Source organism: Cololabis saira, chromosome 16, assembly GCF_033807715.1.
Source record: "Cololabis saira isolate AMF1-May2022 chromosome 16, fColSai1.1, whole genome shotgun sequence".
Taxonomy (NCBI): domain Eukaryota; kingdom Metazoa; phylum Chordata; class Actinopteri; order Beloniformes; family Belonidae; genus Cololabis; species Cololabis saira.
Genome location: NC_084602.1, coordinates 11,245,023 through 11,260,749, shown reverse-complemented (window position 1 = coordinate 11,260,749; position 15,727 = coordinate 11,245,023). Strand labels below are relative to the sequence as shown.

Sequence of the window (15,727 nt, the reverse complement as noted above, 5' to 3'; positions counted from 1 at the left end):
TTAAAAAAACAGAAATGTTATACATTCTGGATTCATTACAAATCAACTGAAATATTGCAAGCCTTTTATTATTTAAAAATTGCTGATTATGGTTTACAGTTTAAGATTGAGATTCCCAGAATATTCTAATGTTTTGAGATAGGATATTTGAGTTCTTAAGCTGTAAACCATGATCAGCAATATTAAAATAATAAAAGGTTTGCAATATTTCAGTTGATTTGTAATGAATCCTGAATGTATGACATTTTTGTTTTTGTAATTGCATTACAGAAAATCACATTTTCTGAGACAGTCCTGTATATGAGCTTAACAATTGTTTCTTTAACTGGCGTTTGAATATGGAGATGGACAGTGACTTTTTAAGGCTCATCATTCAACTCGTTCCAGATCTGTTTCCCCGACACACAACACTCATACTTGTTCCCACAAGTTTACATTATTTTCCTATAATAAGGTGTTTATGGGTCAATTACGTGACGCCTATATTTTCTGAAAAACAGATTTTTTTCAATTCAGAAAAGGTTTAAATGGATAAAAAAAATACCATATATATGAACTACCTGTCCCACATATGGACTCACTTGAATTTTACAAAAAATACTAGTTATTTGGGATTTTGTTGTTGTTTTAAGCGTCAAAATGTCATGCGGTGTGACCGTCCGACCATGACTCTTGTTTTGAAAACTTTTTTGAAATCACTCAAATGTATTTAAATCAATCTTCTGCCCTATCTGGCATGATTTCCAAAATGTCTTGTAGTGTGTAAGATTGCAACACATTTGTATTTATATTTCCATCATAATATACAAACAAAGTTTGACTGATGTCCATTTTATGAAATATCATGTTGCGCGACCATTAAAAAAACAACAATTTTTGTATAATACTGAAAAAAAAAGATGTCAAGATGTTAAGGAATTTAATTTATTTTAATATGAATCATGGTTGCACCACATGACTTTTTTTAAGGCTAGTGCCAATTCATCTTGACAAAAAACTCTGAAATCACTTAATTTAAAATTCTTATATGAATGTATGTGTACACAACATTCTTAATGTTTGAACTACTGCAATAGATATTCTTTTTTTAATTATTCTAAAATTGACCTGTTGAAAATCCTTATTCGTCATTGACCCACTTATACTTATATACACACTTAACAATACAACAGGCACTTTATACTAGACTACCACTTAACATTACAACATATCACATTACAAACACTTGACATGAAACATTTTGTGGTCCTGGTGTTTGAATATGGAGATGGACTGTGACTTTTTAAGGCTCATCATTCAACTCGTTCCAGATCTGTTTCCCCGACACACAACACTCATACTTGTTCCCACAAGTTTACGTTGTTTTCCTATAATAAGGTGTTAATATTGTGGGTGTGCTGGGAAACGGAGATTGGGATGAGTTGAGTTAGTCTGTGATTCAAACCTGAGACCACCTGATATATTGTACACGCATTATGGAAGTAGTTATATTCTTGAAGGCGAAGAATACCATAGTGGGCAAACAGGTGGCGAGTAGGTAAATTAAATTCAGTCCAGGAGATGGCACTGATAATTTTTTTCTGTAAAACTTCTAATTTTTTTTAGATGACTGGGATAAGTATTACAACAAATAATATTACAGTAATTTAAATGTGGTTCAAACAAAGTTTTATAAAGAATGAAAAGGGCAGAGCGTGGAAGCAGGTGTCTCAGTTTGAAAAACAGACCAACATATTTAGATTTTATTACTTGATATATTACTTGATAATGTAATGTTATGACCTGGTTCCATTCATCCATGATTATTTATTCTAATTATAGAGAAATCATTATTCACGTTACAGTTGGTCAGAGTTACTGGTGACAAAGAAACAAAAGCACACAGCTTTAATCACTATTTTTGCCAGTCCTCTCCACAGAGCTTTCTGACCAGAAGGGCCCTGACGGAGGCTGTTCCCTCATCAGAAACACAACAGTAAGACGACAGTTCTCATCAATCATTGATTTCAGAGCTTGGTGGAGTAAAAAAAGGGGGGGCAAGGTCAGATCAAATTCTCCTTAAAGGGCTCGAAATACCAACCTATTATTGGCAAGGCAGATCAGATTTGTTGGCAACTGTTGGCAAAAACAAACTTTCCAGTTGTGAAGGAGCACGCTAAAATATTTACAGTTAGGCCTGTAGGGAATCAGTTTTGAGTAACAGCTCTGGAAATTATATAATGACGTGTAAGGGATGATTCTTCTGCATTTTATTAATATCTTCTCAATGTTTCTCTGCCACTTGCAGGACTTTTGGCAGCTGTCAAAGCTCCTCTATCCAAACGCCAGTCACCCAGTATGATGGATCAGAAGAAGAGCTGATGGACTCTATTGAGAGAGAGTTCAGCTGACCATTCAGCTGAACATGTTACTGCAAAAATACTATCCACTCCAAGCCGGTCTGAAATTTTTTAATTAAATTTTTATTACCAGACAGGTGAAGTATCAAAGTTCATTTTTCAATTATGAATGTATATCTCCCTTTTAGGGATCTTTCCCTTAGGCAAATATTCCCCATCAGTCATACCGCAAATCGGTCCAGTTTGGAGAAACATTTCACCAAAGGAACACTGAAGTAACATAACAGCTAAATAATGGGTAATATATCAGTGAAGAATCACGATGCAACACTTTCTTCACATATTGGCTCAATACACCTTCAACTGTGATTTGTAACAAGCTCATGTTACTACTGGTTGGCTTCTTCATATTTTTAATCTTTACCATTTTTTTTGTTTTTTTTAATGACATAACCACTGTGGCCATTCATGTGCCATTCTAGCCGGTGTCTTTTCAGGTTTGTTTGATTTTCTTCTGTATGACTATTCTCTGAGCTGCACGGGTCTACAAAATAGCGATGCCTTGCAAATCTGAAGAGCTCTCTAGACAACATATTTATTAACTGCAAACAACGTTTCAGGGCTGTATTTTCCTTCTTTTACACAATCAATGTGCTGAGGAAGACAATACCTTTTATGTGTGTAAGTGGATACTTCAGCTTTCAAGCACAGCTTTATTTTAATTTCATTTTCATAAATATGCAATTTTAAAGAGAAGGAATAGGGATCCTGGTATTCATGTTTATGTTGGGTTTTTTTTTTCTACATATATTCTGATTGGGAAGACTGCGTGATGTACATTTTATGCAGACTGTATAATTTAAAATTGCCTGGATTCAACTAGATCACATCAACAACTTATCAACAAGCTTTTCGTTTCAACAACATCCCTTCAGGCCATTACAATCACCCAAGTCTTGTTTAACAAGATGAAGCAGTAGTAATTGCTGTTGAGTTATAACAGAAACCTGAATAGATGCAAGGAGTTTCTCTTAGTGCTTAACAGGGTGTGTTGACAGACACGGCCCTCCTTGGTTTGTTATCTACACCAGCAGTACGGTGTCATGTCATCCCATCATCCCTCCCGGACTCCTCTGAGCACACACTCACTTGTCGCTTATTATTTACATTGTTTTAACTTGTGTGCCACCAAGTCAATGAGACTCCACAAATGTCCGCTCTGATTAAATTCAACAGCAGCAGCAGCAGAGATCCATTTCTGGGGGTTTTTTTTCTATGGGTAGGTATATACGTAAAGGTAAACACTTCTCCCATACAGTGCTGGGCGTTTGGTTATCATATGGAGCGACCTGCAAAGGCATGAGAAGGGAATGTTTATTTAAGGTTGCCTCCCTGACCACAGTTCCTGCCCTTTTCCAACCTAATTAAGCAGGAATCTGGCAAGAGGGAATTTCATTCATGCTACTTTTCACTGAACTACTTTTCTGCTGACACAATTCAGTTTTATTTTAAAAAAAATACAATTTAATAAAATAAAAAGTCTGGAAGGCTGAGAGGTAATTTTGTTCTATAAAAATGAAAAGACTGGCTACATGTATTTAAGTTGCCTCTCCAACACCGTCAGATTAATAAGCCTTTAGTCTAAAAAATCAACTTCACACAAACAAGTTTTTTGCCTTTTTTTTCTTTTTTTTTAAACTCAAATCACAGAGACACATAAGTGTTTCAACAAGCAGACTGTACAAAATAAAATGTATATTCTTAAAACAATAAAATAATATCTCTTAAAATATTTTTAACATATTAAAAATTAAAATACTGAAAACCATGTTGTAAAAAGTAAATGATGCAAGTCTCTCGTTGGCCTTGCCGACGTTCTTTAACTAACATTTTGCTTCCTTGAAGGCCTGTAGAAAGATATCCTGTTCTGTAGGGACTTCAGCAGTTTGGGAGGCAGAAGAGGAAGCTGATATCTGAGGCTCGGCAAGTTTCTCACATTTTTTGCAATGTAATCCTCACAAATCCTGCAGGTGAAACAAAGAGCGTTAGATCATGTATCTATTTTTTTGGAAGAGAAAAATATATATCTGAAGCACTATGAGCCACAAAGCTGTACAGCTTGCAGCTTTTGAACAGCACATATTTTTAATTGCATCAACAAAACTATAGGTGGTATTACGGTAATTATCAATAATAACAGCTCTGGAAATGGCATATGATCGTTACAGGTCAGGATGTCGGTCGTATCTGTCATGTAAAATTACTTGTGTTCTTTCAACTCTCAAAATTGACAAAACAGAAGTTTTTTTGTGTTTAGTTTTTTTTACCGAAACAGGGGATGTGGTTGCATCTGGAAAACAAGTGCTTCATTGCAGTGACCCTGAAAAGAAACAGGAAAGCTCCAGTCTGAGTCACCTGTGGTTCATTTTGGGGTATCAAATATTCATCACAAGGCAGTTTCTTTTACAAACATACATTTGATGTATTTTTTCATAAGCGCTTCAACTACAATACTTCCTGAAAATGTACAGGCTCTTACTTTTATACTAAATAAACAAATATTCTTTAAGTCATGTTTACTTATTGGGAAAGTGACTAAGTATGATGTTACATTTGTTTTTATTTTCATGGTTTTTAGAATAGTGACTCTAAACAGAACATGAAATGGAGCCAAGTATAATTCTTACATTTCATTTTATGCATGTGCTTACTGAGGTAACTACCATTTCTATGACTTTATACCTGCAACAACTGCAAAAATAGAAGTTTAGCCCAAATTAATGTGAATTATGGATGCTCTTCTGTGTGTGTGTTTAATGCTGTATTTTCAATAATTTAAAGTTAACAAACCAATTGTTTCTAGAGAGAGAAAAATGATTATGTAAACAAAATACTGCAATCCTGAGGAGATACTCATTTTTGAAAACTGAACATAATCTCGGTGGGGTAATTTTAAACCCAACTACAGGAAAGCATTCAGCATTAAAAATGTTCAGTTACACATTATCCTTGGGCTTTTGTGAATATTCACGGCAAGTTTAAACTCCATTGAGTGAGAGATAAGCAAATGATATGGTTTCTTTAGGTTGCAAAAATATTTAAATTTAACTCCAAAGGGAAAATTGTAAAACTCCCAACTACAGCTGTTACAGATAGAGATACAGGGTGTCAAAGTCCCAAGAATGTTAAAGATGTTTTCAATTTAGTTTATATAAGAGCATCCATGACATCAACTGGGAAATAACTCATCAGTTTTTCATTTCTTTCTTTTATATCTGTGATACTTACAGTGTCAACCAGAAGAATGTAGTCACAACTTCCACCAAACACGACCACATCAGAGTCTTTGCCCGCACAAGCTGTGTGCCACAATCTTAAACATGGAAAACATTGCTCATGAAAATATTTGTACGACTTACAATAACACTTAAGACGTCTCGGTCAGAATTACAGATGCAAGAGACAGGCTGCTACCTCGGTTTATTCTGGTAGGGATGTTCAAGCTCAGTCCATTTCTTTGTTTCGGTGTCAAACAACCAGCCATCACCTAATGGAGTAAAAAAATGCAATAAATTAAAGCACGTAAAATGATGGTACGAGAAAAGAAAAATAAAGCTGAAGGAGTTTCCTTACTCATGGGTTTGCAGTCGACGCTGAGACCTCCAAACAGGAACATGCTGGTGTCCGACACTGCCGTGAGCGTGTGCCATGATCTTCCCAGTGGCAGTGAGGACGACGGGATTCTGGAAAGTATATTGGGAAATACTTTGAGTAACAGCAAACATACCTGCAATATGACCAGTCCTTATAATTTATTGATAGTTCTATGCATATATTAGTAACGCATATTATGTTGCAGATTTTGTCAGCAACATTTCTTGTGGGACCACACTAGTGTGTGTTTACTTACATTTCCGACCACGTCCATGACTCAAGGTCTAGACAATGAACATCACTTGTTCTCGTTTCCTGCATTTTTCAAAGAGCAGAGAGGTAACATGTGAATGCCTTTAACTAGATAGCAACACACACTGAATAAGAGCAACACTGCAAGTCTCTGACCATGACTCTGCCTCCACAAATGTATCCTCTGGATCCCAGTGTGGTGCTGGCGTGGGCTGCCCTCGGAGCAGGAGCACGCGCCTGCAAAATCAACAATTGTCAAGGTGAAACACTGACTTTGCTTATCATTATCTAACATACCGTCTTCTCTGAGGGCATCTTTCTGTGTAAAGTAGAAACTTACGTGGGTTTTTGGCTCAGTCCAACTGCCTTGCATGGGGTCAAACATGTGAACTTCATTGTTCCATCCCCAAAATACATCTTCCACCTGAAGAATATCAAATTGATTACTTAACGGGTAAAAACAAAACAACATAAAACTATCCTGATAATATGAAGGAACTCCACATCTGTGTCAAAACATGCTTAAATTGTTGTTCCCTTTGTTTTATGGAACAACATATATTTTTTTAAATGACCAGAAGAAATAAGGCAGCATGAAAAAAAAAAAAAAATTTGAGAGAAAAAAACAAAAAGAATTGCATATAACCATGTGGTACAATATTAAAGTTACAATCAACAAAAAGCATTACCCATGACGATTCATCTATGATGAAGCTTCTGTTCCTGCTATCAATACTTGTCAGCAGTTTGTGACCATATCCTCCAAAGTAAATGAGCCTGAATATCAGCAAATGACAAACAACATAGTTATAATCATACAAGCATAGATTAAAGGTTTATTATGGTAAAATCCCACAAAATTCACTCTGATTGCTGCTTTGTTACATATCTAGGAATACCAAACAGTAAACACAAATAAACACTGATGTTTGTAAAAACAACAGTGCAGGATTGAGTCTGTGTTTGTGGTCAAAACTATTTACTGTAAGATGAAATGAGCAAAACACAATGTGAAAACTTCACGAAATATCTTTTCAATGTTTAGTCGTGAATATGTCATTGAAGGAAATAAGGAACGAAGGGCATGAGAAGATGTATATTACAACTATGAATTTATTACTTTAAGAAAGAGTGAATGAAGCAACTAAAGATGGGCCTAGGTGTGAAGAAATAAAGCTGCATTATAAAATGAAAGGCAAAGATTATTATTTTCTTTTTTTTAGCAGCTCTTGGGATTTTATACTTGTAGGATTTCAACATGAAAAATACCTCCTGTGTCTGTTTGCGCTTTTCTTATAACACACCCAAACATTAAAATACAAATATATATCTAACCAAAAACAGACAAAAGTTGTGTAAATCAAATTTAAGGATGCAGATTAACCGTTACCATAAATTCCCTGTTGAATTGTCCCAACGTGTTAACCAATGTTTGACCAATAATCGTAAAACAGTAAGACATTCAGTTAAAACAATTTACAGAAAAGAGAGCAAAAATGTAAATTTTCCAATTTTTTACCGTCCTTTGTAAACCCAGCAGGACAATTTATCTCGAGGTGACGGGGCAGAACCAGACTCTTGTACGATCTTCTTCCACATATATTTACCATCCGTCAGGTCGACACTGTACATCTGTTCAAAATCAAAGATGAACATTTTATCAAGTGAACACTGTTCAGTTTCAAATATAGCTGATCCTTCTGGATTGAAGGCTGATGATGAATCTGGTTCTGTTGTGAGTTTTTTGTTTGTTTTTTTTAATCAGTGATTGATGTAAACAATGCAGAACAAATATTTTTTCATAATTGTAAATATTGTATGAGAATGAAAATGAAATCAAAATGCTTTTCAAGACTTTGCCTCTGTCTATTTTCTTCTGTTTGGAGACATGCAAGACAAAAACATTAACAAATGACATTAACAAATTAACAACATACAATACAGCAGCAATTCTTACTTGATTGGTTTGTCCATTGTCATCACAACCTCCAAATATGTACATGTGTCCGTTCAGGGTGCAGCCGCACGTCCCAGACATAGAGGGAGGGACTTCTCCCGTCATGTGAAACATCTGCCTTTTAAAATGAGAAGAAAATGTGGAAAAACTGCATTCACATCTGTCAGAGCACATTTTACAAAGAATAATGAGACAGCAGGTAGCTTGAGGAAAGCGGTAAATATGGAAAGAATTTTACATGACTTAAGAAATAATAAAACAACTAAACAGAAGTATTGAGATTTCATACTTTTTTCTTACCATATACCTCCTTCTAGGTCGTAGGACCAGATTTCATCACTGGGAAGGAAAACCTCTTCATCAGCAACTGACTGTAAATAGTAAAGTATGCTTATAAATACCACAAATAAGGTCCACTATAATACTTCTCAAGTGAGCCATCAAAATTTCAATATGAGCTTAAACCTGTGCCACTGACATCAGGTGTTAAAACAATCAGGTCAACATTTTCTAGTCCTCTATCTGATGCCAATGACTAAAAACCACTGTGAGAACCAGTCGTTTATATGTCCACATCTAAATCTGTTTGAAATTAAAACTAGTATCCTTAGTAGGGATGTGCGGTATGGACAAAAAAATGTATCACGATAATTTCTGGCATTTATCCCGATAACGATAAAAATGACGATAAAAAAAATACCAATTCAACTCCACCTTTGTAACTATAAATCTATCACCACATTCAGTCTTTGGAGCCCCCAAAACACTGCTCTAAAAGATACTAAATGCGTATCAACGGGAATTTATTCTTCTTTCTTTCTTTCTTTCTTTCTTTCTTTCTTTCTTTCTTTCTTTCTTTCTTTCTTTCTTTCTTTCTTTCTTTCTTTCTTTCTTTCTTTCTTTCCTTCCTTCCTTCCTTCCTTCCTTCCTTCCTTCCTTCCTTCCTTCCTTCCTTCCTTCCTTCCTTCCTTCCTTCACGTACGTTGTGCGTGGATTTAACGCAGAACCATAAATCAGCTTTACACAACGTCATCAACGGGAATTTATCGTTTTTACCGCGAGATGACAAATTCTTACCGTGGGGAATTTTTTTGACGGTTTATCGCGAACGGAAAAATATCGCCCATTCCTAGTCCTTAGGTACCAATTCAGTGCAGTATTGTCGTGATTTTGGATTTGCTGACAGCAAACGGGTAAATCACAATTCAATACTATGATATGTGGCCCACGATAACGATAATATCACGATACACGATATCTACGATATTCAATATATTGTAAGAAATTTCATCAACGATATATCACGATATATGTGACTGAAAAAGAAAAAATACCCATAAAAAGGAAAACGTCTGTAGTTATGCATTTATTCAATGTCAAAACTTGCAATGTACAAAGAAAGTGCATTTGTATATTAGCCTCACTGCCTCCTAGTCTTGTAAATGTAAACACTGTACAGCTGGACAAATTAAAGTGCATGAACAATAGTGTGGTGACAACCGCGTAAATCCATTATATGTGTTGTAATAAAATATCGATATTTGCCGTCAGTTTATCAATTATTTATTGCGGCAGAGAGCGCAACAATATATTGCAATATCAATTTTTTTCCCCACCGCTAATCAGAATAACTAACATACAAAAAAAAAGATTGATTTAGTGTCTTGAATGACATTTCACAATAAATCAACACGTGTCACATACATGAGGGCAGTAAGGTGTAATACATCCCCCAAGCCGTGCTAGTGTACGTGGTGTAAAACAGAAGTAGTGAAGCCAGCAGGTAATGAAGCCCTGGCTCAACAAGTACATGTGAATGTATTTGGTGTTTCTCTCACCATGTATCCTCCCCACACATACAGCAGGCTGTCCACCACCACGGCCGTGTGTCCGCTCCTCTCCCGGGCCACCACCTCCGAGCAGTGCCTCTCCAGCTCAGGATCCATCACTATCTCAAACACACAAAATAAAAATCTGTGTAAATATGTCCCAGCTGCAGTGAGACTTTCACACTGAAGGCTGATTTATGGTTCTGCGTTATACCAACGCAGAGCCTACGGCGAAGGGTACGCGGCGACGCACACCGTACGGTAAGCGTCGCCGCGTCCCCTACGCCGTAGGCTACGCCGTAGATTTAACGCGGAACCATAAATCAGCCTTGACCGTGTTGATAAAGGCGACGAACACAAACACACCACAAGGTTTTTTTTTATGTTTGTTTGTTTTCTTTTAAACCCTGGACCTTTTTCCTCCTCATTTCGAGATAAAAGACAGTACATCACACGGTATCTGTTAATGGTCTGTTTGACATTTCTAAAGACTACAATTCCTGTCAGGCAGCGACACAAGCTAAACCAGGCTATCCACAATACTGGACAAATGTTTCAGGATTACATTTCACACTTACCTACAGTCTCTATTACACGTCCAGGGTGGTGGTATTTCTTTTTATCATGCTGTCAAAATCACAATGTTTTGCTCTTTGAACGCAAAATCAGCAAGTTCATTTCACAGTCGGTAACATCAGCTCTGTAAACACGGCTACAAAATAAAATACCACTTCCGGTTCTCCCCTTTCAAAATAACAGTCTTCAAATAGAGATAAAGATTGTTGTAAAATCGTATTATATACTTGTAAAAATGCCTGGACAAGTCGACAGTCCCTCCAAAGTCAAACAACCTTAAACAATATTGCCAATTTACATTCACCAGTTAATGTTTTTAGACTTTGAGAAGAAGCAGGAGTATCCAGAGAGAAACTTTCACTAAAGTAAATAGTGGAAGCTGAACCAACCTGCTAACGAGTGCAAAACAAAACTAATCAAAATATTGACGGCCATTGATGTGACTTATCTTCTTTTTTACACACTTAAAAGCACATTTTATCTCAAGTTGAAGCAGCACAACCCGTCTTGTCTGATCTTCCTCAGTCTATTTGATGACTCTGAGGTCAATATAATAGATCAGTTTGAAGTCAAAGACAGAATAAGTTCTTGGTGTCAACTTTTCATAGACGAAGCTTTAATATGCAAAAGTAACACCTTTTTCCACTGTGTTTTCTACTATCAGCAGCAGGAGACAATTCACTGGAAAAAGTCAATACTTCTACAGAACACATGAGGAATATGTACAGGCAACACAGTGTAATTTTATTTGTGTAGCAATGTGTTATATGACTTGTAAACATAACACTCACCTTTGATCGTTCATTTAAACTTACATATTGTGAGCAGAAATGTTTTGAGACAAAATAATGACATTTCTTCTGAAAACACATAACACCACAAGTTCTTATCTTCTTGGTGGACATCATGTTGTTATCCACCAGCTGAAAAAAAATAATTACCAATGCAAAAACAACCATCCACTGCGTTTTTTTTTACATTTACACCAAGAAAAGTTTTCAAATTCATGACTGGGAAGTGTACTGGATGGAATTCCACTGGAATCCGACTATATCAAAAGCCTCAAAAGTTAATATCTTCAATGGTTTCACATACGGGGCATAACTAAAAAGCACAAATCTTACCCATGAAATATATACAACATTAAGTGAACACATTGATTTATTGATTGATTTATATCTTTTATTTCAAGCACAAAAAATGAAATAAAACAGGAAAACGATAAATCAAAAAGAACAATAATAATCACTATATAAAAAGTGTACCTTCTGTAAACAAACTAGACGAGAATGAATTAATATAAATAAATACCAAATGCGTCATGCTCGAAAGGGAGTAGGAAGAAGTAATAAACGTATTAAATCTTACCCCTAGTCTATATACAGTACATACTTGCATACATATAATTTACATACAATATACAAATGTATACTTGCCTACACACATCTCATGCCATAATGGTAAATCTCTTTGTTGATTATTTTTGATTTGATTTGATTTATTTTATTTTTGTACATGTAAAAAAAAAGAAACAACACTTCATGAGAAGTTTAAGAAAATAACAACAAAACAAAACAAGGAATTTCATCCTTTAAAACTTGCTAACTTGATTTACATGTGCCAAAAAAGGATTAGGAAGAAGTGTAAACTTATTTAGTCCTACCCCCATTCACTGATCATTTAACCTGTATTTATAATTATTCACACAATGTACTCACACTGCTAAATAACAGTATTGTTATTATGATTATTATTATTATTATTATTATTACTATTATATACTGTAATTATACTCACACACATACTTATACATGCATACATACATACCATAATTGAATATTTCTATATATTTGTACACATATGCCCATATAGATATTTATATAAATATACTTATTTACAATATGTATATATATACATGCATACATACACATATATAATTTGCTGCCCATTTCTGTACATAAATATACACAGATCTACCCATTCACCCAATAGCGTTCTATCAGGCCCCTAAAGGCCACTAAACCCTTTCCTCTTTGTACCTCGTGAAAATCATGTTTTTATATTTGTTTTTAAACTGGTTAATGTTTGGACATTGTTTTAATTTAACACAACTAGGATAAAATGTAGGAGCAGGGCGTTGCAACCTAACAAATAGGAAAAGTAGCAGCAAGTGTAAAACATTTCAAGCAGTTGCCTGTCCTCCCAGGAGCAGATGTCCCAGCAAGTTCTCCTCGGGGTCAGACTCTGAAATGCTCAGAGAAATTGCAGAGAAGTATGGCTTGCTTGTATTGCCTGGGGAAAGTGTCTTTCCTCTGAAAAGAGCATAGAACAGATTAGTATTGCAAAGCTGCATCTGAAAACAAACTACAACATGTCTGGTGAAATGCCCTTTAGACAGATGAGACAGATGGGGAGCTGTACTGGTTGCACTATGCTACATTTGGTGAAAACTGAACACAGCATGTCAGCACGAATAAATCTTACTCACTGTCAGATGTTTGTTTTGCAGCCCCTTGAGCATCTTGCAGTAATTGAGACAACCATGCATAGCAAAGTATTCTCAAGTCAAAATGTGTAGCCATTTGATCAGGGGCGGATCTAGGATGTCAGGAGATCCGGGGCTTAGCCCTGCGGGGGGGGGTTCCTGGTTTGGCGCGGTTTGGCGCCGTTTTCCCACACGTACAGTAGCCTACAGCTCGGTTTGCAATAGCTCTCTACCACTACCAAAAGTTTTCTACCATTTTTAAATACACCTGGCATGTCCAAATTTTGGGAGATTTCTCTCCACTTTTGTCCCTTTTTATTGAGGTCACGATAGGCCTGCAGTCTTGTATCCCACAACTCCTCACACAGACGCACAGCCAAAATGATTTTTTCTTCAATCTTGATCGTCTCTGATCTACAACCTGCAAGTTTTTTTCCCTCCACCACCTTCTCTCCTATCGGACACCACCAAGATGTCGTCACAGCGCAGCACGGTGAAATAAAAAAAATTTCAATTTGGGCGCAGGCAAATGTTTTAAGTTATTTAGATAATTTTAGATATTTTGCGGCGCAGTATCAGGCCAGCAGAGATCATTTTAGATGCTTCCCGTGCCCTGAATGCATTAAGTGACGGGAGCATTATTTTTTATAGGATGTTACTGGACTATCAAATGATGCTACCCCTGAAATATTGATTTAAAATGGCTGAATTGAGGTATAATAATGCTGAGATTCATCCTGCAGTGGCAGTGAGGTGATTAGTATCTTACCTGAATGCATTAAGTGACGGGAGCATTATTTGATAGGACGTTACTGGACTATCAAATTATGCTACCCCTGAAATATTGATTTAAAATGGATAATATGGGATGTTGAGTATTTGATCCTTCAAAATTCACTACCCATGACATTAATTGCATTACATTTTGTGAACATTATACGATAAAGAGGAAAAATAAAACAATTCTATCGCTTTATTTGATATTCATTCAGTCATTCTCGTTTATTTAACCAGGCAGGTCATTAACAACACATTCTTATTTACAATAACGGCCTGGCAAGAGACAAGGACCACTTGGGGGGGAAAGGAAGTGGTTTAGGGAGTAAAACAGTAAGATTGTTGCTCTGCAAAAGGTAGAAAACCATTAAGGAACTTTTTCTGATAGGGTAGCAAAACTCGACAGATAGACGCTATCGGTTTATGCCGTGGTAGCATTTTTCGACGAAGCAGCAGAAATCGACAGAACAGCGGCTCGGTCTGCGCTTTGCGCCCAGAGCGGACGCTTCCCCACCGAGCTCGGCGGCGCGAGACGGCACCTGCCGCAGTGTTTGCGCCCCAATTGAACATTTAGACCAGACGATTTTTTTTTTTGTTTTTTTGTTTTTTCAGATCTGGCCACCTGCGCCGTCTCTGCGCCGAGTCTACGCCCAACCCGGCGGCGTGCGCTCTGTTGCGCGCCGCCGACCCTGCGCTCTTGCGCGCAGGCAGCAAATACACAATAAATGGGAAAGCCGGCAGCGGCTACTGCTGTGCGCCCTCTGCGTGAAAACCGCTTTAGCCAATCAGTGATTGTTGACATGGGGGCTCGCCTGCTCGGCCCTCTCCGTGGGTGCTCGGCCCTCTCCGTGGTTGCTCGGCCATCTCCGTGGGTGCTCGGGCCCCGAAGCACCCACGGTTCTGGCGCCTATGGATCCGGGGCTTTTGGAAAAACATTCGGGGCTTGAGCCCAAGTAGCCACCCCCTAGATCCGCCTCTGCATTTGATACATAGCCCCAGCACATCAATATATCTAAAAAGAGTATCAAGGTATCAGTGTTCCACAGAAATGTACAGACCTCAAACTGAAATGATATGGACCTTAAAGAATTGTGCATAAATGAATGTCTGGAAACCCCCATCAAAAGACAGCATAAAAAAGAGTGGGTCCAAATTAAAGCAAATGACGTCATCATATAGACATTTTTTGGCCCTGCTCTGGTGGCCACAAAGCCATTAAATCACCAGGTGTAATCTACATAGCTTTTTGTTGAACTGATTCTGGATTATTATTATTATTATCTACTTTTACAACTTAGTAGGCTAGATATATTTGTATTAATATTTTGTACTAATATGTTTGGACTTTGAGAGATTTCAACAGGATGGCTCTCTTTTTCTAATCAATACTCTACTTTCTGTTTGATAGAGTAAAGAAATATTGCTGGGAACTACATTACAAACTAAACTAGTAGTGCCAAGACGTATAAAGATTAACGAACCCTGAGTGAAAAATAGAGATGAGGTCTGAACCATCTTAATTAGTTTAATAGTCAGTTTAACATTCATCCAGCAAAAGCAACTTTGTCCACTATAACCAAAGATCTTCTATGTTATAGAACGTCTCTGCTATAACTTCCATCTTTTAAAGGATCACCAAGACAACAGCCGCACAACAGCAGCTCATTATTTGTTCTGAGAGCGCCCCCAAGTGGCAGCTTGTTATAACACAAGAGACAATGGTTGTACCCATACATATTTTTTTTTTACATATATATATGTGTGTATATATATATATATATATATATATATATATATATATATATATATATATATATATATATATATATATATATATATATATATATACACATGAATG

General features: G+C 36.6%; 1 protein-coding gene across 5 annotated transcripts; it reads right to left on the bottom strand.

Moving 5' to 3' along the window:
* Positions 1–2,501: 2,501 nt before the first annotated feature.
* Positions 2,502–10,746, bottom strand: LOC133462538 (kelch domain-containing protein 1). 5 transcript variants are annotated; one of them, XM_061743827.1, is made up of 14 exons: positions 10,610–10,735; positions 10,041–10,154; positions 8,503–8,573; positions 8,203–8,320; positions 7,765–7,877; positions 6,935–7,022; positions 6,586–6,669; positions 6,402–6,482; positions 6,250–6,308; positions 5,973–6,082; positions 5,814–5,886; positions 5,628–5,712; positions 4,667–4,719; positions 2,503–4,363 (listed from the first exon to the last, which is right to left on the bottom strand). In XM_061743827.1, exons 2-14 carry the CDS (start codon positions 10,146–10,148, stop codon positions 4,219–4,221), a joined length of 1,188 nt encoding a protein of 395 aa, XP_061599811.1. In that variant the 5' UTR covers positions 10,149–10,154; positions 10,610–10,735; the 3' UTR covers positions 2,503–4,218. The 5 variants fall into 5 exon arrangements, with proteins under 5 accessions (XP_061599814.1, XP_061599813.1, XP_061599811.1 ...); XM_061743828.1 differs by having other exon boundaries at positions 10,041–10,150; positions 10,614–10,735; XM_061743826.1 differs by having other exon boundaries at positions 2,994–4,363; positions 10,041–10,150; positions 10,610–10,746.
* Between the last annotated feature and the right edge of the window lie 4,981 nt (positions 10,747–15,727).

Bases quoted from the DNA above. Each gene is read 5' to 3' on its own strand.
- LOC133462538 (XM_061743826.1), bottom strand. From the start codon at position 10,148: ATGGATCCTGAGCTGGAGAGGCACTGCTCGGAGGTGGTGGCCCGGGAG. The intron at 8,574-10,040 runs GTGAGAGAAACA...TACTATTTACAG, and splicing joins ATGTGTGGGGAGGATACATG to TCAGTTGCTGATGAAGAGGT. The intron at 6,083-6,249 runs GTAAGTAAACAC...TATACTTTCCAG, and splicing joins TCATGGACGTGGTCGGAAAT to AATCCCGTCGTCCTCACTGC.